Raw genomic sequence first — 27,151 nt, 5'->3', positions numbered from 1 at the left:
GTGTTGTGTCCATCTACGACCTAAAAAAATAATTTTAAAATAAATAAATAAATAATTAAAAATATTTTAAAAACAGGGATAGAATTGAATTTCTGTTATAACATGTAAAGCTATTTTTTTAAAGAGAGAGGAGAGAGAGAGAGAATTTTAATATTTATTTTTTAGTTCTCCGCGGACACAACATCTTTGTTTTGCATGTGGTGCTGAGGATCGAACCCAGGCCACACGCATGCCAGGCAAGCGAGCTACCGCTTAAGCCACATCCCCAGCCCGGAAAGCTATTTTTGTGGTAGTTCATGCCTGTAATCCCAGTTATTCAGGAGGGTGAGGCAGGAAAATAGAAAGTTCAAGGATAGCCTGGGCAACTTAGCAAGACCCTGTCTCAGAAAATAAAAAAGCCTGGGGACATAGTTCAGTAACCCCTGACTTTAATCCAGGATACTGTTTAAAAAAAAAAAAAAAAATTCAGTACTCTTGACTTTATCCCTATATAAATTTTCAGCCTCACCCTATGCTCAATCAGACTGCATTGCTTATAGTTCTCAAAATTGTCATGCTCAGCTTGTGGTGCACACCATAATCCCAGCTACTCAGGAGGCTGAAGCAGAAGGATCATAAATTTCAAGCCAACCTTGGCAATTTAGCAAAACCCTGTCTCAAAAATAAAAAAAATAATAAGGGCTGAGGATATAGCTAGGTGATAAGGCATTCCTGAGTCCAGTCCCCAGAGTATTGGAGAGGGATTGGTGGATAGTGGGAGCCATGTTCTCTCTCACTTCTGAACTTTTAAAAATACTCCTTCTCAGCTGGGTGTGGTGGCACACGCCTGTAATCCCCAGCGGCTCCAGAGGCTGAGCCATGAAGATTGTGAGTTCAAAGCTGGCCCCAACAAAAATGAGGCACTAAGCAATTCATTGAGAATAGACTCTAAATAAAATTTAAAATAAGGCTAGGGATGGGATGTGGCTCAATAGTCCGGTGCCCCTGAGTTCAATCCCCGATATCCCCACTCCCCAAATAATACTCCTTCTCAACCTAGAATGCCCATCCTTTCAAATTTGGCTAACTCTACTCTTCATTCAAGATCAGCTCAAATGATCGATACCTTCCTAGTCTCCTCCTTCCTACCTTCTCTACCTACTAATCCCTATCAATCTACTAGGTAGGTAGGCAGGTAGGTAGATAATTAGATAGCACACTATGACTATTACAACACTGTATTATTGCTTTCCTTATCTGTGTCCTCTAACTAGAATGAATTATTTGAACACAACCACTGTTAAATTTCCTCTTATAAATGAGATGATAAAAATGCTTCCTAAATTATATGCAATACTAAGATTTGTAATAAATTAAAAAAAGGAACAGAATTTGAGATATTAGTTACAGGTTGGTGAAATTTTAAGATATTAGTTGCTTTTATACTCTCATTTTATAACATTTGGAGGTCACAACTATCATTTGGATAATAATAATGTGCTTAACATTATTTTTAGTTAGTACTGTTTCTGATTTAACTCATTTAGTGTAATTTCCCATAATTTGAAAAATAGAAAGGGAGGAAAAAAGTCAAGATCAGCAAAGCTTAAGAAATGGTTTTTAAAAATCCTTAACAGCATCTTTGCAACAAAACCGTTAAATAAAGAGGACTCTTACATGTAATATTTTATGGAAAAATAGACATTATATAAAGTTTATATAAGAAAGATTCACTAAAACATATTTCAAATTAAAACTAAAGAAACAGTTGAAAATATTAACAAAATATAAAGCTGGTTCTTTGAAAAAATACATAAAATTGACAAATCTTTAGCCACTCTAATGAAAAGAAGGAGGTATAAAATTCAAATTATTAAAATTTGTGATGAAAAAGGAAATATCACAACAGACATGATTGAAATACAGAAGACAGAAACTATTTTAAAAATTTATACCCAGTAAAATAGAAAACCTCGAAGACACTGACAAATGTCTAAAGGCATATGATCAACCCAAACTGAATCAAGAGGATATATGCAATTTAAACAGATCAATTTCAAGCAAAGAAATAGAAGATGCCATCAAAAGCCTACCAACCAAGAAAAGCCCATGACCAGAAGGATTCATAGCTGAGTTCTACAAGACCTACAAGGAAGAACTAATACCAATATTCTTCAAATTATTCCATGAAATAGAAAAGGAAGGAACACTTCCAAACTCATTCTATGCAGCCAGTATCATCCTGATACCAAAACCTGGCAGAGACACATCAAGGAAAGAAAATTTCAGACCAATATCCCTGATGAACATCGACACAAAAAATATCAATAAAATTCTGGCAAATTGCATACAAAAACATATTTTAAAAAATAGTGCACCATGATCAAGTGGGATTCATTCCAGGGATGCAAGTTTGGTTCAATATACGGAAATCAATAGATGTAATTCAACACATCAGTAGACTTAAAGATAAGAATCAAATGATTATATCAATTGATGCAGAGAAAGCATTTGACAAAATATAGCACCCTTTCATGTGCAAAACACTAGAAAAACTAGGGATAGTAGGAACATACCTCAACATTGTAAAAGCTATCTATGCTAAACCCAAGGCCAACATCATTCTAAATGAAAAAAAAAAATTGGAAGCATTCCCTCTAAAAACTAAAACAATACAGGAAATCCTTTTTCACCACTTCAATTCAACATAATCCTTGAAACTCTAGACAGAGCAATTAGACAGATGAAGGATATTAAAGGGATACAAATGGGGAAAGAAGAAATCAAACTATCATTATTTGCTGTCAACACGATTCTATACTTAGAGGATCCAAAAAACTCCACCAGAAAACTTCTAAAATTAATGAATTCAGCAAAGTAGGCGGGATATAAAATCAATACCTATAAATCAAATGCATTTCTATACATTTGTGGATGAATCCTCTGAAAGAGATATCCTCTGAAAACTACCCCATTCACAATAGCCTAAAAAAAAAAAATTGGGAGCTGGGATTATGGTTCAGTGGTAGAGCACTTGCCTCAATTCTCAGCACCACATATAAATAAATGAATAAAATAAAGGTCCATCAACACTAAAAATTTTTTTAAAAATTGGGGAATCAACTTAACAAAAAAGGGGAAAGACCTCTATAATGAAAACTGCAGAACACTAAAGAAAGATTTTGAAGAAGACCATAGAAATGGAAAAATCTCCCATACTCTTGGATAGGCAAAATTAATATTATCAAAATGGCCATACTATGCAAAGTGCTATACAGATTCAATGCGATTCCAATTAAAATCCCAATGTCATTCCTTATAGAAATAGAAAAAGCAAATGAAATTCATTTGGAAAAAATAAGAGACCCAGAATAGACAAAGCAATCCTTACCAAGAAGAGTGAAGCAGGAGGCATCATAATACCAGACCTTAAACTATACTACAAAGCTATAGTAACAAAAATGGCATGGTATTGGCACCAAAGTAGACATGTAGACCAATGGTACATAATAGAAGACACAGAGTCATACCCACATAAATACAGATATCTCGATATCTCATACTAGATAAAGGCACCAAAAAATGTTAATCCCAAAAGAAATGTTAATGAACAGCCACAGCAGATTTGAAGACAGCCCTTTCCAAAGAAGTGTTAATGAGGGGCTGGGGATGTGGCTCTTGAAGTAGCACTCTCGCCTGGCATTCATAAGTAAACTGCAGGCTACAAAAGAGATTCTTAGGCAGGAATGCCTGATAACTATCAAAAGGAACTGCCAGAGTAGAGTTATTCCTAACCTACACAGGTAGGCTTAGTGTTTGCTAGAATGGTTATCCAGCCCTAAGTAACAGAATTAAAGATTTCTCTATTAGACACAGAGGTCATACTAGTAAAAGGATTTTGCAAGATCAGATGACATTAAATTATTAAACTGTATCTCAAGGGGAAGGACATCTGTAACCCTGACAATTCTGGCAATGTGACAAATATCCTTAAAGATTGACATGCTCAGATAGAAGCCATGTCCTCACCAACTTTGTCATGGGAACAATATCTTAGCTCCTGGTTCTCTGGTATTATTATGCTCGAATTCGGGACCCCCAAAAGACCACAAGAGACCAAGATCGATGTAAGCAGCAATTGCGAGCTAGCTGGGTCCTCCCCGTGCACACATAGCAACTGGTGACGCTGAGAGGCCCCAAGCCCAAGGTTTGCAGCAGTTTTATACATTCTTTGGAGAAGGCAGGGACTTCACATACATTATAGCATCTCTTAGCAAATCATCACACACCCACACACCGCGGGAAAATCAAATAACAACTCTAAAACATGATTAGCACATTCACTGGCGGGAACAAGTTGGGTAGAGGTGATTGGTCAGTACAAAAGGGGTATTCATTTGAACTGATTGGTTTAAGCCTAGAGGGGTGTACAGTGCGGAACTACATGGTTTCCCAACATGTTATCAACCACCATAAACTACTGGGAGGGTCATCTGGCATCCCAGGTATGCTGATTGGTGGCTGCTAGAGGGTTGCTATGGATCCCCACCTAGCCTGACTGAGTCAGGGACACCAGGCACAGCAGATCTCTCCTGTTATTTGTAGATAAACAATTTAGCAGGGTGGGAATGTGCCTAGGAGTGCTCTGTGGGTTTTTCCAAGGACAAAGGTGATGTCCCTTCCTTGGACGGGCTTTGCTCTGAAGTACAGGCTGGTTTTTCAGTACTTCCTGGTGGAAAACATTGTTAGTCCCTGTCATTAACATCACACTCATTGGCATATTCCTGTACTGTGGCATTTATTGCTGCATCGATCTGGTTCCAGTACTAATGAATTCTTGTTTCTTTTATAGAGCACCCATCCACTCAAATGGCCCTCCAGCCTATTACTTCTCAATCGGACTTCTATCATGGACCACTCGATAGACCCGATTTTTAAAGGGGGACTCCAAACTGCTTGCCCAACATCCTCCCCTTTTCAGCTTGAAGAAGCCAGAATGATCTTCACCCCCTTTCCTTACAGTAGTAAGGAGTTCCCAAATTAGATGGGGGAATGAAGCCAGATTTAAAATTAGGTAGTCAGTGTAGTTAGCTAAATCAGGTCTAATATCAAGTGAAATCTAAAATGGAGGGCATGCTGAGAATGAATTCCGAGAAATGCAGGACAACTCATGGAATGTTAACGAAGTCCTGAGAAAAGCCCTAGCCCCAAAGTCCATCCCCAAAAAATGTTAATGAACAGCCCCAACAGATTTGAAGATAGCCCATCCCGAAGAAGTGTTAATGAAGTCCTTCCAGCCCAGATTACTTATTTGGCCCACCTGTGTCCCACCCCTCAGGCCTTCCCACCTACACTCCATCACTAAAAGAACTATAAAAAGGGCTGGGGATGTGGCTCAAGTGGTATCGCACTCATCTGGCACGCGTGTGGCCCAGGTTCGATCCTCAGCACCACATACCAACAAAGATGTTGTGTCCGCCGAGAACTAGAAAATGAATATTAAAAATTCTCTCTCTCTCCTCTCTCACTCTCTCTTAAAAAAAAAGAATTATTTTATTAAAAAAAAAAAAGAACTATAAAAAGGGGAAACAAGGGAAACAACCGAACTTCCACTGATTCCACCTCTTGGGTCCTCTTCTTCCTCCTGGAGAAGTCTTTTCTGCTATCCTTTAATAAACTTCTATTTCCACTCTAAACTTGCCTCAGCGTGCTTCTCTGGTGTTATACTTCAACACTGGGGAAGCAAGGACTCGACAACAGTCAACAGTGGTAACATCATCATGCACAAAACTCAACTCAAAGTGGATCAAGGACCTAGGAGACCCTGCACCTAATATAGGAAAAAGTAGGCCCAAATCTTCATCACGTCAGATTAGGCCCCAACTCCCTTAACAAGACTCCTAAAGCACAAGAAAAAAAATCAAGAATTGATAAATGGGATGTACTCAAACTAAAAAGCTTCTTCTCAGAAAAAAAAAATGCACAGAGAGCCTACATTTGGGGAGCAAATTTTTGCCACACACAAGTCACATAGAGCACTAATCTCCATGATATATAAAGAATCCAAAAAACTTAACACCAAAAAAAAAAACAACAAATCAATAAACGGGTCAAGGAGCTGAATAGAAACTTATCAGATGAAGATATGCATTCTATCAACAAATATATGAAAAAATGTTCAACATTTCTAGTAATGAAAAACCAGCCTCTACCTCAGAGCAAAAGTCCCTGCCTTCCCCAAAGAGTGTATAAAACTGCTGCAAACCCTGGGCTCGGGGCCTCTCAGCGTCACCAGTTGCTGTGTGTGCACGCAGAGGACCGAGCTAGCTCGCAATAAACACCTCTTTGCCATTTACATCGATCTTGGTCTCTGGTGGTCTTTTGAGGGGTCCCCAAATTCGAGCATAACGGTAATTAGAGAAATGCAAATCAAAACTACTCTAAGATTTTATCTCACACCAATCAGAATGGCAGTTATCAAGAATACAGACAACAATAAATGTTGTTGAGGATGTGAGGGAAAGGCATACTCATACATTGCTGGTTGGACTGCAAATTGGTGCAACCACTCTAGAAAGCAGTATGGAGATTCCATAGAAAACTTTGAATGGAACCACCATTTGACCCAGCTATCCCACTCCTTGGTCTATATCCAAAGGACTTAAAATCAGCATACTATAGTAACACAGCCACATTAATGTTCATAACAACTCAATTTACCATAGCTAAACTGTGGAAGCAACCTAAATGCCCTTCAATAGATGAATGGATAAAGAAACTGTGAGAAAGATAGATAGATAGATAGATAGATAGATAGATAGATAGATCGATCTATGTATACACACACACACACACACATATATATATATACATTTATATATGTATGTATATACACACACATACACAATGGAATATTACTCAGCATTAAAACAATCAAATAATTATGGCATTTGCAGGTAAATGGATGGAGTTGGAGAATATCATGCTAAATGAAGTAAGTCAATCCCAACAACCAAAGGTCAAATGTTCTCTCTGATAAGTAGATGCTGATACAGAATGGGAGGAGGACATGGGAAGAATGGAGGAACTTTGGGCAAAGGAGAGCGAGGGAAGGGATGGAACATGGGGGCAGGAAAGATGGTGGAATGAGATGGACATCATTTCCCTAGGTACATGTGTGACTGGACTTATGCTGTGACACTACAATGTGTACAACCAGAGAAATGAAGAGTTGTGCTGCAATTGTATATAATAAATCAAAATGCATTCCGAGGTCATTTTTACCTAATTAAAATAAATTAATTTTAAAAAAGAAAGATTGAAAAAACATTTTGAAGCTGCTCTAATATTTAGCAAAATAGATTAAATTATTTTGAAAGATTTAAAAGGCCAACTTACCCTTTCTGTAAGAATTATAACCAGTGAAAGTGCAGAATTCACAAACTCATAATCATTAATTTGAAATATGTATTTCAGAATCTGAAACTCAGTAGCATTTTCTGTGGAGTTATAAATAAAAATATTAATATTTGACATATAACTGCTGATCCTAATTTGTTCCTTAACTGAGAAATTAGAAAACAATAACCTGTTTCTTACCATTTAGAGGAATGTAATTTTGAGAAGACGAAGAGCAATCAGTTAAAACCATCTGGCTGTTTAACAGGGGATTTTCCATGGATCTGTCTATTTCCACCTGAGCAGACCCTTCAAAGTCCACTGATGGTTTTGATTTTTCATCATTTTTAGAAGATGAGGTTTCAAAAAATACTTCTTCGTGAATTTTCATAGGTAACTTTATTTGAGCGATCATATCTGCAAACAAATACAAAGAAATGTCTTTTTAGAAATACCTACATTGTTGTGGGCTTCCCTTTTATCTTCTAGGAGGTCATTCTTTGAACCTTTGTGATCATTGTGACAATTTTGATAAATAATGCATTAAAACATAAATTTGTAGTCTGTATATTAATGCCTGTTGCTGATATAACAAACTATCACAAACTTGGTGGCTTAAGTAATACAAATTTTCTCTCTCAGAGTACAAGAGGTCAGAAGGTATTGGCAGAGCTGCATTTTTTTTAATATTTATTTTTTAGTTTTCAGCGGACACAACATCTTTGTTTGTATGTAGTGCTGAGGATCGAACCCCGGCCGCCAGGCGAGCGTGCTACCACTTGAGCCACTCCCCAGCCCAAGGGTTGCATTCTTCCAGAAGCTCTAAAAAAGAATCATTTTCCTTGCCTTTTCTGTCTTCTAGAAGCCTCCAGCATTCCTTCATTCACAGCACCATTCACTTTCAAAGCCAGCAGAATCCATCCTCTAATCTGTCTCTTATTTTGACCCTCCTGCCTCGTTCTTGTGATTATTTTGGGCCCATAAAATATAATCTCTCCACCCCAGATCCTTACACACATCTCCAAAGTCACAGGGCCTGGAGGTTAAAACTTTGACACATTTGAGGCACTTTTATTCAATCTACCGTACAGCCTTTCCTTTATTCCTTGTCCAAGGAAGAATCACAAAAACTGTATGCAATTCTATCTTCTACATTGCCTTTAATCCTAAAAAGTATGTTAAAAAAAAAACCTAAAACTAACAAAACTGTCAACAAACACTCTGTGGAAACATAAGCTTATGGTTAAGAATAAGATAATACATAGTCCCTTTAGGATTTCATTCCTGTTAGATACATTTATCATCCAAGAAGGTATAATAGCTAGATACCATTGCAAAAATACATATTTCTGCCTTTCAAGAAAATCAATGAGAAATATTTTTTCTTATTTTAGCTGTTAAAGAATCAAAATGACTAAAATTATTTATAGTATCTACAGCTACTTTATGTTGACACTCAACTTTTTCTTTCTGGTGGGGAGTACTTGAGATTTAACCCAGAGGCCCTTTAACACTGAGCTATATTCAACCCTTTTTATTTTTTATTTTGAGGCAGGGTCTCACTAAATTGCTTAGGGCCTTGCTAAATTGTTGAGGCTAATTTGAAACTTGTGATCATCCTTCCTTAGCTTCCCAAGTTGCTGGGATTATAGGCATATGCCACCATACCCAGGTTTTTAACAGCTTTTTAAATCCCACAATCAAATATATCTCCTATTTTTTGTTTGTTTCTTTGTTTTTACAGAAAGCAGGTAAATCTGCACTATTAGATAAAAATCCATGTTATCCAAATGATAAAATAATTATTACTTAAGGGAAAATATTGCAATTAAACAATGCTTATACAGGATTAAATAAAATAATCCTGACTTTTATGCTTTTATGCTACAAATTACATCTTTAAATGAACTATAATATGCCTGAATTCAACTTTAGAATACTTATTCATATCTCTCAACCTTCATTTAAAAAGTATTACCTTTCCCAAAATTACTTTTAAAATTTCAAATTTGACCCATCTCTAGATCAAAAGTTGCCATGTTTGTAATATTGTATCATATAATTATGTCCATGTCAGTTCAAAATAGACATCAATTTACTTTTAAAAAGTTCAATTTGACCTGATGCTGTGTTTGTGGCACACACCTATAATCCCAGCAACTTGGAAGTGTGAGGCAGACGTATCACAAGTTTTAGATGAGCCTGGGCAATTTAGTGAGCTCTTGTCTCAAAATAAAATCTAAAAAGGGATGAGGGGTAACACAGTGGTAAATGTTCCCAGGTTCAATCCCCACTGCTGCAAAATTGAATTTAAAAAAGAAAAAAAAAAGGAAAAAAAAGATAATCCATTAAATTTTCAAATGTAGTTTAATCTGATCACTTGATTGAATTGAGTATAATGAAACAAGTTGTGTATGGGTTTCAGTTCTAATAGCCCTATCTGAAGTATAGATTTCAAGTGATCTGTGAAATCTACTTCTCAGTTACTTTGACTTTTTAAGACAAGGATTAAAAAAAAAAAAAAAAGTATCAGTATAGGCCTGAAAGCAACAATAAGTAGTAAATGAATATTCAATGTCTAATTCTGGTCTTTGAGTTAACAAATATATATAGTAGTTGGACACAATACCTTTATTTACTTATTCATTTTTATGTAGTGCTGAGGATGCTAGGTGCTAGGCAAGCACTCTACCACTGAGCCACAACCTCAGCCCTCCCTTAATAATTCTTAACAACACTTTGATGCTGTCACTCATTTAGCATTGTTTAATAAAAGATGAAAGTCCCAAACGAAGAAACACATATCAGTCATTTAATAATATCACTTGTGGAAGTTAGTAGTAAAGAACAATTAAGCCAATACTTTTATTTGTTTGATTTACGTTTTGACTTTGTTGTTGTTTATGGTGCTAGGTATTGAACCTAGGGCCTCCTGAGGGCTCCCAGTTGTATCACTGAACCCCAACCCCAACCCTTTTCTTCCTCTTCTTCTTCTTTTTTTTTTTTTTTTTTTGAGATGGAAGCTTGTTAAATTGCTGAGGCTGGCCTTGAATTTACAATCCTCCTGCCTTTGCCTCTGGAGTAGCTAGGATGATAGACATGTGCCACTGTTATGGTTTGGATGTGAGGTGTCCCCCAAAAGTTTACATGTGAGACAATACAAGAAGGTTCAGAGTAGAAATTATTGGGCTATAAGAGTCTGATTTAATCCTCTGATAGGAATTAACTGAATGGTAACCTAGGTGATAGCATGTGGCTATGGGGTATATATTTTGTATCTTGAGAGTGGAGACTCTCTCTGCTTCCTGATGAAATAAGCTGCTTCCCTCTGCCACTCTCTCCCACCATGATGTTCAGTCTCCAGGAATGGAGCCGTCTTTCCAAGGACTAAGACCTCTGAAACTACAAGCCCTCAAATAAACTTTTGTCCTCTATAATTGTGCTGGTCAGGTCCTTTAGTCATAGCAGCAAAAAGCTGACTAAAATAGCCACCATGCCTGGCTCAAACCCAGGGCATTTTGTTTTGTTTTGTTTGAGTGGGCATCTTGCTCTGTTGTTCAGGCTGTCTCAAACTCCTGGACTTAAGGCACCCTCTTACCTCAGCCTGGAAAATGCTATGACTGCAGCAACCAAAATCGGGAGTCTGAATATCCTAAAATTGTTGTAAATACAGGGATCAAAATAGCGATCTTCAACAATACTTAGGAAGCTGGGTGCAGTGGTGTTCACCTATAATCCCAGGGACTGAGGAGGCTGAGGCCAGAGGATTACAAATTGAAGCCCAGCCTCTTCAATTTAGCAAGGCCCTAAGGACTTAGTGAGACCCTGTCTCAAAATAAGGCTGGGGATATAATTCAGTTGGTAGAGTGCTTGCCTGGCATGTACAAGGCCCTGGGTTCAATCCTCAGAACCATAAAAAAATAAAACATTTTTAAAAAGGCTGTGGATGTGGCTTGGTGGTTAAATGTACCTGGGTTCAATCCCCAGTAAAATAAAAAAAATATTTTTTTTAATTTTTTTTTTTAGTTTTCGGCGGACACAACATCTTTATTTGTATGTGGTGCTGAGGATCGAACCCGGGCCGCACGCATGCCAGGTGAGCACACTACCGCTTGAGCCACATCCCCAGCCCCAAATTAAAAAAATTTTTAAAAATTAGGGAAAAAGGACTATTTATATTCAAATTTATATGAGTCTATATTGATTTTTTCAAAATACTGTTTTAAACTGCATTTGAAATAAATATATGTTAAGAAAAATGGATACTTCTTATAGCATTTTTATATTTAATTATAATTTTGAGATATAATTTTTCATAACTTAAACTGACTTTAAAATATACATTAGATACAGACATGCAATTTCCTTATAATTCGTGACACAATTTTAAGTCAAACAAAATGATTTTTTAAAAATATATTTTATATTTTAGTTGTAGGTGGACACAATAACTTTATTTTATTTTTATGAGATGCTGAGAATCGAACCCAGTGCCTCAGGTGTGCTAGGCAAGTACTCTACCACTGAACCAAAACCCCAGCCCCCAAAATAATAATTTTTGATATTTAACAGTTCTTTGAAATGTCCTTTAAATAAACTCAGTTGGAGTCCCTTTGTAAAATAGGCATTAATGTTGTAATACAAAAAAATTCCCTGCTTTCTCTTATAAATATCTATACCAGCATGGTGTTTCTGTAATATCATTATCTCAAGTCTCTGCCTTTCAAAAATATTGATTTAGGATCTGATTCCATTTTCTTATGCAATTTTTCCAATTAAAGCAAGTTTCATCTGTTATTCCCTAAAACAGTTGTTAAAATGATCTGAAAAGACTGGCTGTTTTAGCTTTTTTCAATATCCAGAAAATAGGGCCTGTGGTTTTAATCTAAATTCCTCCTTTAGGATTCTTTTTTTTTTTTTTTTAATTTTTATTCAAGCCCAAGTTCCTTTTCATTTACTTAATAATGTAATGTTTTGGAATAACCCACTTTGTTTATATATTATATATCTTCTATCTGAACCTTAAAAGAATTTCTGAATATTTTCATGAAAATCCCTCAAAACTAGTTATAATTGCATGAATACCCTATTCTCATTTGACTATTCATCAGGCTTTTTCATGCTTAGAAATTCTCCCAATATCATTCTGTATGATAAATAAATAAAATTATTTTGAGGATGCCCTGAAATCATATAATTATGTCTAAAATATGTTTATACATTAATGTTTTGAATCTTCTATATTTCTGGACCTGATATTGTTTTGTTTTCTTGTACTCTCTCTTCTTTCCAATGACTCTGATCTGCTTTTTCACACATATTCCTTTAGAATATGTCAAGTTTGGTACAAGAGAATTTACTTTTCAATCACTGTTTTTTTTAAAAGAGAGAGAGAGAACTTTTTAATATTTGTTTTTTAGTTATTGGCGGAAGATGTTGTGTGTGTGGTGCTGAGGATCGAACCTGGGCCGCACGCATGCCAGGCGAGCGCGCTACCGCTTGAGCCACATCCCCAGCCCTTCAATCGCTTTTGACCATCTAAGTCTCTAATGTTTTTAGTCATGTGCCTTTCTAACTTGGAAAACAAGTTAATAATCTCCCTGTATGCTGGTTGAGGATGCTGGTCAAGCACAGAGCTAAAATTTGGGAAAATATAAAGACATGACATATAATTTTGGAAATTTAGGAAAATTCTTCCTGAATTTGCAACACTGTTGGCCTCTTCTGAAAGGTTTATCATTTCTGTATTACTGGTAAAATATTTGCTGAGTTTCTAATCTGTCCATTACAGAGAGATCAGAATGGAGATGTAGAGAAGTCACATAACACAATCCTTTCTAATCAAAAGAGTTACTAGATACAGGACATCTAAATCTGGAAGTGTCCTGTGATATTCACACTCTCTTATTGCCCTCTGATAAACTTCCAGAATTGAGATTTGAAGGAGAAAGTTGAAAACATTTTACCTTATTTTTGCTTATGAGAAAGTTGAAAACATTTTACCTTATTTTTGCTTAAAAATTCCTTATTACCTGAACACTTAGAGAAAACCCTTTTTAAAATATGCTTCTTAGGTAAAACAAAACAAAGCATTACTACTGATCTAGAATAAAATATAATTTAAAAATCAAGGCACAGCACAGTGGTGCATGCTATAATCCCAACAGCTGGGGAGGCTGAGGCAGGAGAATCACAAGTTCAAAGTCAGCATCAGCAAATTAGTGAGGCCCTAAGCAAATGAGCAAGACACTGTCTCAAAATAATATAAAGGGCTAGGGATGTGGCTCAGTAGTTGAGTACCCCTAAGTTCAATCCCTGATACAAAAATTTTTTTTAATTTTTAATATTTATTTATTTTTTTAGTTTTCAGCGGACACAACATCTTTGTATGTGGTGCTGAGGATCGAACCCAGGCCGCACGCATGCCAAGCGAGCGCACTACTGCTTGAGCCACATCCCCAGCCCACAAAAATTTTTTTTAAAAATTTAAAAATCAAGACTATTTTGAATTACTGAAGTTTCCCTTAGCTTAGGTTTCTAAGAAAACCATGCAAATATGGTTATACTGAGAAAGTCTAAAAAATGAGTATATTGGGGCTGGAGATGTGGCTCAAGCAGTAGCGCGCTCGCCTGGCATGTGTGCGGCCCGGGTTCGATCCTCAGCACCACATACAAAAAAAAAAAAAAAGATGCTGTGTCCACTGAGTACTAAAAAATAAATATTAAAAAATTCTCTCTCTCCTTCTCTCTCTCTCTTAAAAAATAAAAATAAATAAATAAAAAATGAGTATAAATAAGCAAAAATCTTCATTTATCAGAATAGGAAGTCAAAAGACTTTGTATAAAATAGATTAATAAAAACAGAATAATATAAAGATTATACTTAGAAAACTAAAGAAAAATACTAAAAAGATTTGATTTTTAAAACATCAAAAACAAATTATTGGGGCTGGTATTGTGGCTCAGTGGTAGAGCGCTCATCTAGCACAGGCAAGGCCCTGGGTTCGATCCTCAGCACCACATAAAAATAAATAAATAAAATAAAAGTATTCTTTCCAACCACTTCCAAAAAAAAGTTTAAAAAAACAAAAACAAATTATTTTTTCTGGGACAAAGGTGGGATTGGAATAGAAGCAATAGAAATTGCTTTTTTTTTTTTTCATCTTACAAATAATTTCACTTCTTTTAAGGCTCAATTTGTCTTATTTATTACTTGGACCCTTACGTTATATTGTGCTCTACAGAATCTCAGTCCTAAGATTTTCAATGAGCCCAAGAGAACAATCAAAGCAAACTTTTCACTGGAATCCCGTTCCTATACAAATTTCTATATGCCTTTAGGACACCCAGTTCTTGTATCAGGAAAAAGCACTCAAATTGATCTTGTAGACAAGCAAATGTGAAGGAACAGCTCCTTCTGAGATGGAGATTTGCAATTGTCCTGGCTCCAAGGATCTAAAGTTGCCTTAAGGTGGCAAAGGATAAAGGGCAGAAGGAGGATCTTGGTAGAGAGGAGGAGGACTGATCAAGTAGATGCTCCCTTTCTGACTTTTGATCTCAATTTATGAGATCTGAGGGGAAAGGTCAGAAGCTAACCCATAGTACACAAATCGCTTTGGAGGCCCATGTACTGTGGGTTATCTCCCCGAAGACAGAAACCCAGCTTCCTGGGATGACCAGAAACACAACAGTTTTGATTCCTTCAAGGGGTTTAGAGTCATGGAGAGTCATCTGGTGAGAGCTGAAGTCAGAGAGAACCTGATATAACTGCCCCATTGTGACAACAACAGAATGGCTTATGAACACACGTAAAGCCTCCTTTTGGAACTCTTCAAAAGATCTGAAGACCCCCTCATGGCACTTGGAGAGTTCAGGAAATAAGAATACGAAATAAATTGCTTTTAAAAAATGGCTTAGCGCTATTTAAAAATTTAAACCTATTTACATATATCAATTTGATAATAAAGTTTCTATAAAATACCTTAGGATCTTCTTAGAACATCAATATTTCTCCAGTTATTCTTTTTCCCATGGGATTTTGCCTTATAAGATTATAATCTAAGTTCCACAGTAAACTAGAAATTTATAGAAGAGTGGTTGATGCTAATTATTGAATATTTTGAACAACATGGTTTCCTGGACTGTTTTTTATCCAATTTGTACTTAAATAAATTGTGGGGCTGGGATTATGGCTCAGTGGTAGAGTGAGTGCTTAGCATGTGTGAGGCCCTGGGTTCGATCCTCAGCACCACATAAAAGTAAATAAATAAAATAAAGGTTTTCTGACCAACTACAACTAAAAAATAAATGTTGAAAAAAATTATGTCAGGCTGGGATTGTGGCTCAGTGATAGAGTGCTTGCCTAGCACATGTAAGTCACTGGATTGGATCCTCAGCAATATATAAAAATAAATAAAATTAAGGTACTGTGCCCATCTACAACTAAAAAAATTAAAATAAAAAAATTATGTTAATGAATAAATTATAAATATCTTCATACCAACCTGATTGATAATATCTGTTTTTCAACATTGTGAGATCTTTCATATTATCTATAGGATCATTTTCTCCAGAAAATTCTTCTCTTTCATTATTTTCAACCATATTACTTTGATCCAGTATCTGTTTGGGAAATGGCAACTCTGTTTCCTTTGGAATGTTCTGGAAGCTCCAAGGGTTATCAAAATTATAGAATAACTTTGTAAAATATGCTATGGTGTAAGAATCATCTGTTTTCTCTAAGACTTTTTCCTTATCTATTTGATCCTCTGTTTCCATAGTTTTTATCATTTTTATTTCCTGTTCATTATCGTGGTCAGATTTACTTGTAAATTCACCACCAAACCAACCATTGGCTTGGGGTTTGAGTACATGCTCTGACTCCAGTGCTAGTGCCAACTGTTCCTTTGGTACTGAATCAAATTCTGATTCAGGTTCTCGCTTATGTTCAGTTCGGGGCTCACCATTATTTAATTCCTCTAGGTTATTTTCATCTTCCACTGTTATTTTTCTACTTTGAAATGAGCTTCCTTGCACAGGTTCAATGACTGATTCAAGAGCCTTTTCTTCACCATGTTCCTTTCTCAGTCCAAACCATCCTTGTACTTCAGTTAAGGGTGATGAGATATGATCCACTTCTGGAACGTGATCCTGTTTCACACTTCCAGTTTTGGCTTCTTCCCAGTCATTTCTAATATCTTCAGAAGACTCTGATGTGGGAAATTGGCCTTCAGAAATTGCATAAAATTCAGATTCTATCTGGAAATCACTTCCATATATACTATATTTTTGCTCTTCTTCATATGGATACATATTTTCACCACTGTGACTGTTAAACTCCCTATCTTTATTTTCAAATATGTAACTTACTCCAAGGAGACAAAGAAAGTCAGATTCCTAAAAGAAAAAAAAATTGCATTTCACATAAATGTACTAAAGCTCCTCATTCTCTCTGTACCATTTAAAAAGGATGACTATGATTTTCCCAAGACAAAACAATAAGCTCAACTTCAGAGCAAAAACTAAAATCAGATCTTCTAATCTCAAACACATCACAACTGACTTCTAAAGGTTAATAATATAAACCTAAAAGAAAATCCAGTTTTTTCTTTCTTTTCTCTTTTTATAATGAAAATCCTTTTACATTACAGTTTCTGAGTTATTAAATAGTTGAGAAGAAGAGAGAATCAATGCTTCAAGTATATTCTATAAATAAGCTCTTGAAGAAAAGGCATGCAGATCCACAAAATATTGCACATCTGAAGATTATACTGAGAGGATACATGTGTCTGTGTGGTGATATGAGAGACTGCTATGGTTTAAATGTATTCACCAAAAAGCCTGTGGTGGAAATTTAATTCTCAATGCAACAGTGTTAGGAGATGGGACCAAAAGAGAAGTAATTAGACCATGAGAGCAGAGAGAATGGATAAATTTTGCTATGGTAGGAGTGTATTCATCCTACCATGTATCCCAGGAGTGATTCCTTCTCTGAAGTATGAACTCAACCCCTTCTTGCTCTCTCATGTCCTCTCTCATCTCTCACCTGCCACCATGGAATGATGCAGAAAGAAAACCCTCACCAGATGCGGGTCTCTTGATATTGGACTTCCTCCTGGTTTTTAGAACTCTGAAAAATAAATTTCTTCCCTTTAAAAGTTTCCCAGTCTCAGGCTGGGGTTGTGGCTCAGTGGTAGAATGCTTGCCTAGCACGTGGGAGGCACTGGGTTCGATCCTCAGCACCAAATAAAAATAAATATATTAAATAAAGGTATTGTGTTCATCTATAACTAAAAAAAATTTTTTTAAAAAGTTTCCCAATCTCTGGTATTCTGGTACAGCAGCAAGAACAGACGAAACAGTAGGGAATTTTACTACATATTATCACAGCTTAGATAGACCTGTGATGCTGAAGTATGAAGCCCTAGTTAAAAGCTGTACTAAAACATTCAGATGTCCTTATTTGGCTTTTACATATAACCAATGACAGTGAGACTTTATTTGCTTATCTCACAGAGCAACAAAATCATAAAGGAAAAAAATTAAGAAGTCACTTTTTAAAAACCTGAAATTTAGAAATAGTGGTGTGGGCTCCTCTTTGGCTATTACCATTATAAAATGAGGATAAAGTTTAGATTTTTGAGGAAAAAAACTTCAGAATTGCAATTTTATAATATATATTTGACACTACAGAATAGTAGGTGACTAAGAACAGACATTGGATCTTGTCATCTATTAGCTCTTCGACCTTGGATGAATTATATGACCTTTTATGCCTCCTTCTCCTGATCTGTAAGATGGGAACAATGATAGTCCTCTTCCTTACAAAAGAGTATTTTAAATATTAAATGAGTCAAGTGTTTCGAATAGTAACTGTCTCCAGTACATATTAGCCTCACCCAGCTCAAAGTTAAACTATTCCAGAAAAAGTTACTTCTGCTGCAGTATTATAAGGGTAGATGGCCCAACGCTCTTATTTATGTTCGGGATAACTCTAACCTCAGAGCTCCTTATGGAACCCAAGGCTACCTTTATTTTAACTGCATGACTTTTCAGCTTCTGTCAGCCCAATCCTGTTTTCCTTTTGTTGCCTTACAAGTACTGTGCACAACGGTACTCCTCAGAAAACATGCCTCAGTGTCTGTTTCCTAGGGAATTTGATACAAGAATCTGGGTGAGGTGGGCATGTTAGTGGGTGCCTGTAATCTGGCTATTCAGGAGGCTGAGAAAAAGGGATCAGGAGTTCAAGACCAGCCTGGGCAACACAGCAAGGTCACAATCTCAACAAAACAAAACAAAACAAAAGAATCCAGGCCCTTTTCTTTTATTATGCTACCATGCTAGATGTTAGGGTTCTACAGTAAGCAATTAAAAAAAAAGGTAGTTGTAAATTGCAATTAGTGCCATGAAAGAAAATCACATTAATGAAGCCAAAAAGCCAAAATTAGATAGGCAGAAAGGCAAGGGTTGGATCCAGAGAATGAAGAATTGAGATGTTAATTCCTTCAGAGTACTTTCTCCACCTTTATTATCAGGATAACCTGCCCTCGCTCCAACCTGTTGCTAAGGTAACCTGTCCCTCCCTACAGGGAGTTGTTAATTATGCCCCCTTCCTGCCCAGATCACTCCAACCCATCTGCTTTCCACCTTTTGGCCATCCCACTGATCATCTCCTGGGCCTAGTCAAGAAGGAGAGAGATAAGGGGAAGAGAGCAGGAGAACAACAGCCTAAAACCTATAAAAAAGGCAGAACACTTTTCACTTCTTGGGATACCAGGATACCAGCTATGGCCCCCTTCTCCTTCCTGGGAGAAGTCTATGTTAACCCCTTTTTAAATAAACCCTGTTTCATGTGCTTGCCTCGGCATGCTTCTTAATGTTACACTTCAACATGTGAGGGAACAGAACTTGTCACGATAATGATAACCGGTGGTATCATTAAGAAGCAAAAATTCCTGTAATCCCAGTGGATCGGGAGGCGGAGGCAGGAGGATCAGGAGTTCAAAGCCTGTCTCAGCAATTTAGCAAGACCTTGTCTCTAAATAAAATATAAAAAGATCCAGGGATGGTTAAGCAGGTTTGATCCTCAGTATTAAAAAAAAAAAAAAAAAAAAAAAAAGCACTTAAGGAATAATTCCTTTAGAATCATCATGGAAAGCCTCTCTGAAGATTTTGTTGTTGTTTGTTTTTCTTTGTAAACTCAGCATACTTTTTCCCCCCAGCTGTATGGAAGACTATCAAAAAGTTGCACAGAATTACCTTATGTATTTTTCTGGGTTGGAACAAATGAATATACTGTTGTTACCATCACAATCCAGGTATGTGCCTATTATCCTAAAAGTTTTCTGGGAGGCAGAAAACTTTTTAAAAAAATATATTTAATTGATTTTATTTTTAAAATACATGACAGTGGAATGCATTATAATTCTTATTACACATATAGAGCACAATTTTTCATATCTCTGGTTGTATATAAAGTATGTTCACACCAATTCATGTCTTCATACATGCACTTTGGATAATGATGTCTATCACATTCCACCATCATTGCTAACCCCCTACTCCCCTCCCTTTTCCTCCCACTCCTCTGCCCTATTTAGAGTTTGTCTATTCCTCCCATGCTCCCTCTCTCCTTACCCCATTATGGATCAGTCACCTTATATCAGAGAAAACATCCAGCATTTGTTTTTTGGGGGATTGGCTAACTTCACTTAGCACTATTTTCCCCAGTGCCATCCATTTACCTGCAAGTGCCATGATTTTATTCTCTTTTATTGCTGAGTAACATTCCATTGTGTATATACACCACATTTTTTTTTATCCATTCATCCACTGAGGGGCATCTAGGTTGGTTCCACAGTTTAGCTATTGTGAATTGTGCTGCTATAAATATTGATGTGGTTGTGTCCCTGTAGTATGCTGTTTTTAAGTCCTTTGGGTATAGACCAAGGAGAGGAATAGCTGGGTCAAATGGTAGTTCCATTCCCAGTTTTCCAAGGAATCTCCATACTGCTTTCCATATTGGCTGCACCAGTTTGCAGTCCCACCAGCAATGTATAGTGTGCCTTTTCCCCCACATTGGAAGGCAGAAAACTTTAATGATATTTAAACTGTGACCTAAAGGATATAAAGGAACTAGCAAGGTGAAGAATTTTGAGAAAGCATTCAAACAAAAAAGAAAAAACCTATTTGGGTTGCTGAGGGCCATTGCCAAGTAGGAATGAAGCATCGAAATTTCCTTGCCAGCGTACCCCATGTTGCTTAGAGGACATTCGCTGGGACATTGCATGTATGCTTTAGTAAGGTGACCTTACAGGGCGGATCCGGGTTTAGAGCTGATCAGGTTTGAGGAAGTATCCCGCTCCTTGGGTTTAAGGCATTCCCGGTTTAAGACAAGTTTAAGGTGTTCTGGGTTTAAGACAATATGGGTTTTAGGGAAGTTCGAGGTTGAAGATTATGGCTGCTGGGAATAGGGCGTTCCTGCTGCCTGAGTTCCCGCTGAATTCTCATGGAATTGAGAAAGTATTTGGGACGTGAATTGTGCGGGCAGATTTTAGATTTCCCCTGAACGTGTGTGGAGGCCGGTGTGAGTTCGGGAATAAAGAATTGCTGTTTGAATCTACAAAGCTGTGAGTGGCTCGTGATCTTGTGCCCAGCCAAGACTGCGGCATTGGGTCCCTGAGCTTTTCATGCTCTAAGAATGATCCAAAGGCCTGTTAGATCAGGAGAATGGTGAATGAGAGGAATGGCAGGAAGCAGGAATCTGCAAGAGAGAGGAGGGCAGGGGGCAATGACAGAACATGTAAACATCTCATTTTGTGTGTGTGTGTGTGTGTGTGTTTGTTTTTATATGATCATTAGAGAATGGATTAGAAGAAGGCAAAAGAAGAGGCAAGAAAAGTTAGAATGGTATGGTAGCATTCCAATCAAGTGAGGATGATGCCTTGGATTAGTGCTATAGGGAGAGCAGAAATTAGCAGAAGACAGTGTGCTGCAGATACATTATAGTAATAGAACTGACAGGACCAATTATTATACAATAAATGGACAGTTAATCCCTGAGTTTGTGTTGGGAAAAAGCCAGACAATAGATAATTGGTTTAACTAGATAGTCTCACATCACACTGACCTTATTTGCAATAAATTGGCCAAACCTGAAATCTGAATTAAATGGGCTAATCATGTTCATATATTGAAAAGTTACTTTCTGGGCTGAGGTTGTAGCCCACTGGTAAAGCACTTGCCTGGCCCATGTAAGGCACTGGGTTCAATCCCCAGCACCACATAAAAATAAATAAATAAAAATAAAGATATAGTGTCCCATCTACAACTAAAAAAATTTTTTTTAAAGTTACTTTCTGAGTCCCTTTATTATTATTAAGATCAACATTACTAATTCATTAAAAACTCCAACAGCAAAAGAGGTACAAATTTGAGACCTAGGGAATATGGTGGGAAATAAACTCTGGTCCTAGTAGCACAGGAGTATTAAGTAATTGTCTCTAACACCTACACAGTACTTACTGAGTGTCTATTTACTATATGAGAAACACAATCAATGGACACTTGTACAAGAAAAACTGTTTTGGCCAAGAAATTTTAAATTCAATTCATAGCTGAGAATGAATTTACTCACTTTAGTTGATATTTCAACCTCTTCAGAAATGAATACCTCTTCAATCTGGACTGCATCTCTGGGAAAAAACCCAAAGTTCTTTCCTTTCTATCAAAATGAAGAACAAAAATTACCAAGGAGGAGTGATCAAAGCAATAGTTATTATTGAGTCTGATTTTATACCATGTCCTTGGCTTTTATCTAAGTCAAATCACAAAACATTAATTGGCTATCAAATACCATCTAAAAAAAATGAGTAAAACCATATTCTTTTATTATTCAAAAGAATAACATTAATTTAAGAACATACTGAGCCAAACTCTAAAATTCTACTGTTTCAAACAAAAACTACACCATATAATCATACTCTCCTCCTCTCTCTCTCTTTCATTCTCTCCCTCTGTTCTTTAATGATCTTGTTGAACAGATCAACCATAGATTTACACTAGTAGATCTGGAATATAAAAAGGCAAGGCAGTGGTGGCAATAGCCATGGTAGACAGAGCTGTGACATAGCATTTTCAAGATGTAATGCTCAGGGAAGAGCCACAGATAGATTCATGAAAATAGTAAAGGCCCAGGAGTCATCAAGATAAGATTTAGTCCAATTCAACTTCCCTGGGATTGACTTGGTAACAGAGATTCTCTTAACCTGGTTCAAGCACATGCAAGATGTTGCCCTTCTAGAAATGTCAGTGTACTAAGAGTTTGCGCCAAATAAAAAAAAACTTACTTGCTTTGGTCCTCTAATCCAGCACTGTTACAATAAAAGTGTCTCCCAGTTATTATTTTATTTTTCATAAAAACGAATGAACCTTGCTTCCCTAGGCTACCAACCTTTCTCATGATCTTTTCAAAAACAACTCAACCCTTTGTTTAGAAAAACAAGATAATCCCATTAACTAAAACTTCCCAGTCTCTCCCCAACCTGACATGGCAACACTAACAGATAGCTGGAATTGCCTACCCACCCCATAATCTACAACAGCACCCCTAAAGACTCCCCAAATAAAAATAAAAGCTAAGTTTAAAATATATGCATGTTATACAAAAAATAATTTCAAGACATTCTCTTTGTCTTCCATCTCAATCAGACTATCTTTCCAAAAGCCTCTTTTATGGAAATATTAGAACCACCAATGAACATAACCACTTTTGTTTGTTTAAATGTTAAGGGCTTTTAATATTTTTACAATACTTTGAAATCCCAGAGTTCCTTTAAAGGTAAAAAAATAAGCATCCTTGTCTAAGTTGGTTATTTATTCTGTATTCAGTTCATAAGTCTGGTTACTTACACTTCCTGCCCACAAATCTTCTCTTTGTCCTGCAAGTTTAACATAAACAGATATTTCTTCTCCCTTAGTGAAGTTCAGGAATAGGCAATCAGGTCCTGTGTAATCTCTCATGGCTACAACTCTGCTTATTAAAGCTATGTAAACATAAAAAGAAAAACATACTTTAAATTAAAATGTTATTTTTCCTTCTTCCATTTTGCTCTCCTCTAATCCATTCTATATATTTACAAATGCTAAATTATTTTATGTCATTTATGGTCACAAAAACCTATATACATCTCTCACAACACACAGCCTCAAACCCAGGTGTTTTGGCTTGGTATTCAAGGACATCCATGATCTAGTTCCCCTTCCCTATTTAAAAAGATCTCCTTCCTATTACTTTAAAACACAGACTTAGGGCTACAATCAAGGTTATAAAACTGTTGTCCCTGGAATATTTCATTACCATTATCCAATCTGCTGAAAAGGAAAGTTAGTTTTCTTTCTTGTACCTACTATATTTCCAAACATTATGATAACCACTTTCATTTTATTTATTAAATCCTCAAAACAGGTCTGTAAAGAAATCTTGGTCTAACAAGTGAGCCTTTAGTTAAGGCTTAGAGAATTGGTCATACAACTCTGGTGGAGCCAGATGTGCATCGACATTCCCTCCCTCCTTCCCTTTCTTTCACTGCAGCACCACCTTTCTTATTCTGAGCTTCTATTTCTGCTCTTGGATCAGCCTAGAAGCCCTCCCAAACTGGCCATAGTGACATACACCTGTAATCCCAGCAACTCAGAGGTTGAAGCAGAAGGATCACAAGTTTGATGCCAGCCTCAGCAGCTAAGGGAGACCCTCAGCAACTTAACTAGACCTTGTCTCAAAATAAAAAATTGGGCTAGGGTTGTGGCTCAGTGGTAGCGCCCTTGCCTAGGATGTGTGATGCACTGGGTTCGATTCTCAGCACCACATACAAATAAACAAAGGTCCATCAACTACTAGGAATTATTTTTTAAAAAATTGAAAGGGCTGGGAATGTGGCTCAGTGTCAAAGCACCTGAGTTTAATCCTTGAATCAAAAAACAAAAAAAGAGGGGGCTGGAATGGGGCTCAGTGGTAGAGTGCTTGCCTAGCATGTGTGCAGCATTGGGTTCAATCTCAGTACCACGTATAAATAAGTAAATAAAATAAAAGTCTATCGACAACTAAAAAATATTTTAAAAAAAGAAGAAAGAAAGAAAAGAAATTCTTCTCTATCTCTACATGCTTCACTCATATCCTAATTCCTTTCCAAGGCAGTCCTAATCATTTAGCCTATTCTGATTTCCCTTTCTCTGATCTTCATCATTCTATGTATTTACAAATGCTAATTCTTTTATGTCATTTATGGTCACAAAAACCTATATACACTTCCCACAGCACACACCCTCAAGCCCAGGTGTTTTGGCTTGGTATTCAAAGACATCCATGTTCTAGTCCCCCTTCCCTACTTAAAAAGATCTCCTTCCTATTACTTTAAAACACAGACTTAAGGGGCTGGGGATGTGGCCCAAGCGGTAGCGCACTCCCCTGGCATGCATGGGGCCCTGGTTCAATCCTCAGCACCACATACAAACAAAGATGTTGTGTCCGCTGATAACTAAAAAATAAATATTAAAATTCTTTGTCTCTTTGAAAAAACAAAAAGAAAAAAACACAAACTTAGGGCTATTACCCTTTATGTGTTATATCACTATTTGCTATTTTATATTGATATGTCTTGTTATCATTAAGTAGAATGAATATGGGTAGGCAACCACCTACCCCCCAGGCCCAGCACATAGTATAGACCCTCAGTAACTATGAACCATAACTACATATGCTAGAATCATACAAGGCAATGTGCATGCATTAACTATCATAATGATACTAACATGTAAAATTTTTAAATATTTTAAAGCCATACAATTAAAGTTAAAATAACCTTATAACTTACTAAATGTTGGAGTGTACTTTTTTCATGTTCTGTCAGGCCCCAAGGATACTAAAATGGGTTATATTACAGCATAAATAGGGGAAGAGGGTTTATTATTATAATATGCTATTTAATATACTTCTTTGCATATTAAATTATTTACCCAAAGCTTGAGAAAAATGTTTACTCATAAAAATGTTACTTATAAATTATTCATGTTTACATTAATAATATTTTGCACTGCTAAAAATATGTATGTTGCAAATTGGACATAAATCACATATTGGAAAGAAAGAACTTTCAGCAACTATACTATATGAGGATTCATTTACTTTAAACATAATGCTAATAACACAAAAAATAAGTTCTCAAACAATAAAATGGAAATTAATTTTTCCTCACAGTAAATCAAAAAAGTTTAATGGTATTTAATAGTATAAAATTATATTTATATTGTAAGATTTACTTCAATACTTTTATATAATAAATACAGAAATGATTAATATTTGATAAAGTTTAGACAGATTTTTTGAAATAAAAAGTTTTTTAGAAAATTTATGAGAATCATATGAAATAGAAACTAAATAGTAGAAATTTTATAAATAAAGAACTATCCAATGGCCTGATATCTTTTTTATTCAAATCAATTATATTTATCTTTTTAAAAGAACTGATTAATTTGTGTTTGAGGTATGGATTTATATTATTTAACTCTGATATACTTCTGTATCAATCTGATATTTGTCCTTTGTATGCTTATATTAAACATTATTAAAAAATGCTTTTCTTCCAGAATTTTTCTTTTATACTGGGCTATACTTATAATTCAAATATTTCACAATTATATTAAGGTTCATTTTTTATCACAAATGCCCACAAAAAACATTTATGTGATTTCAGAGCCTCGATTTAAGAGTAGAATGAAAAGAAAAATGAACTTACTTTCACATTCCAGGTCACCACATTTTTTAAGTTCTGCCAGCAGTTTTGTACCCTCCAGGCACTTTGTCAGTGAAATAACCAAAAGAAGGATTCTGTGAACAGCAAGTTCCGCCATGCTAAAACAAGAAACCAGGAATTCCAAATGAGATCTAAACCAGTTATTTAGGTTGTAGACAAGCCAGCCAAAACAGGAGATATTCTACTGTCTTCATTAAACAGCAAATATCTTTTGGTTTTTAGTCCCCTGATAGCTACATTTTTCTATCTGTGTGTAAGTTTAACTTGAGCAAACACTGTGTTCTCAATCTGTGGTATCCAGATAATACGAAAGGCTTAATAATTAACAGAGGATTGTAGTTGGACTAATGTCTCATAAAGGCAGCCCATGTACAACAGTCTCATTTAAAGGTACCTTACATTTGACAGGACAGTTCTCAAGTGGACCTTCACAAAAACAGTTACAGTCTTTGGGTAGATTAGTCAACAAGTACAAACCAAGTATTTGCTACATGAAAATCCCAGCCTCAACAGACAAAGTATATAGTTTTAAGTAGAAACAGCAATATAATGAAAAGTATCTGAAAAAAATTTCTATTTTAATATTTTAAAAAGCTCTTCAGTGTTACTATGAAACTATAACTGTGTTTAGCTAAGAGTAATATTTAAAATGTAGTAAATGTTTCATGTACCATCTTAAGTATGTAGATATATGATCTGATTTAACCTATACCAACTCTATTGGGTAGGCAATATTATCATCTCCATATTTGCATATGAGGGAATTTAGGCACATAGAGACAGTCTAAGTCCCAATGTCATATAGTGCATGGAGAAGAAATTTAAACCTAGGCATTGTGATACTTCACACTGGTAACCATGGTGATTTACCACCAAGAATCAAGCTGTGGAAAGATGTCTACTTAGTTTATAACAATACTACTGCAGAAATAGCAAGAAAAGTACTATTCTATGTATTTAAAATC

The 27,151-nt window shown here is 36.1% G+C and overlaps 1 protein-coding gene across 1 annotated transcript in view; it reads right to left on the bottom strand.

The window, feature by feature from the left end:
* Positions 1 to 26,384, bottom strand: part of Mia2 (MIA SH3 domain ER export factor 2) — a 102,501-nt gene extending 76,117 nt beyond the window's left edge. The window contains exons 1-6 of the mRNA XM_026411312.2: positions 26,169 to 26,384; positions 23,287 to 23,420; positions 22,013 to 22,099; positions 15,882 to 16,773; positions 7,579 to 7,794; positions 7,378 to 7,478 (exon numbers count right to left, since the gene is read on the bottom strand). Of these exons, the coding sequence (XP_026267097.2) occupies positions 7,378 to 7,478; positions 7,579 to 7,794; positions 15,882 to 16,773; positions 22,013 to 22,099; positions 23,287 to 23,420; positions 26,169 to 26,283 (1,545 nt within the window). The 5' untranslated portion in view covers positions 26,284 to 26,384. The remainder of the gene's footprint in view (positions 1 to 7,377; positions 7,479 to 7,578; positions 7,795 to 15,881; positions 16,774 to 22,012; positions 22,100 to 23,286; positions 23,421 to 26,168) is intronic.
* Between the last annotated feature and the right edge of the window lie 767 nt (positions 26,385 to 27,151).

Source organism: Urocitellus parryii, chromosome 6 (assembly GCF_045843805.1).
Source record: "Urocitellus parryii isolate mUroPar1 chromosome 6, mUroPar1.hap1, whole genome shotgun sequence".
Lineage (NCBI taxonomy): Eukaryota > Metazoa > Chordata > Mammalia > Rodentia > Sciuridae > Urocitellus > Urocitellus parryii.
Note: the sequence above shows the minus strand (reverse complement) of the source record. Positions and strands in the feature narration are given on the sequence as shown.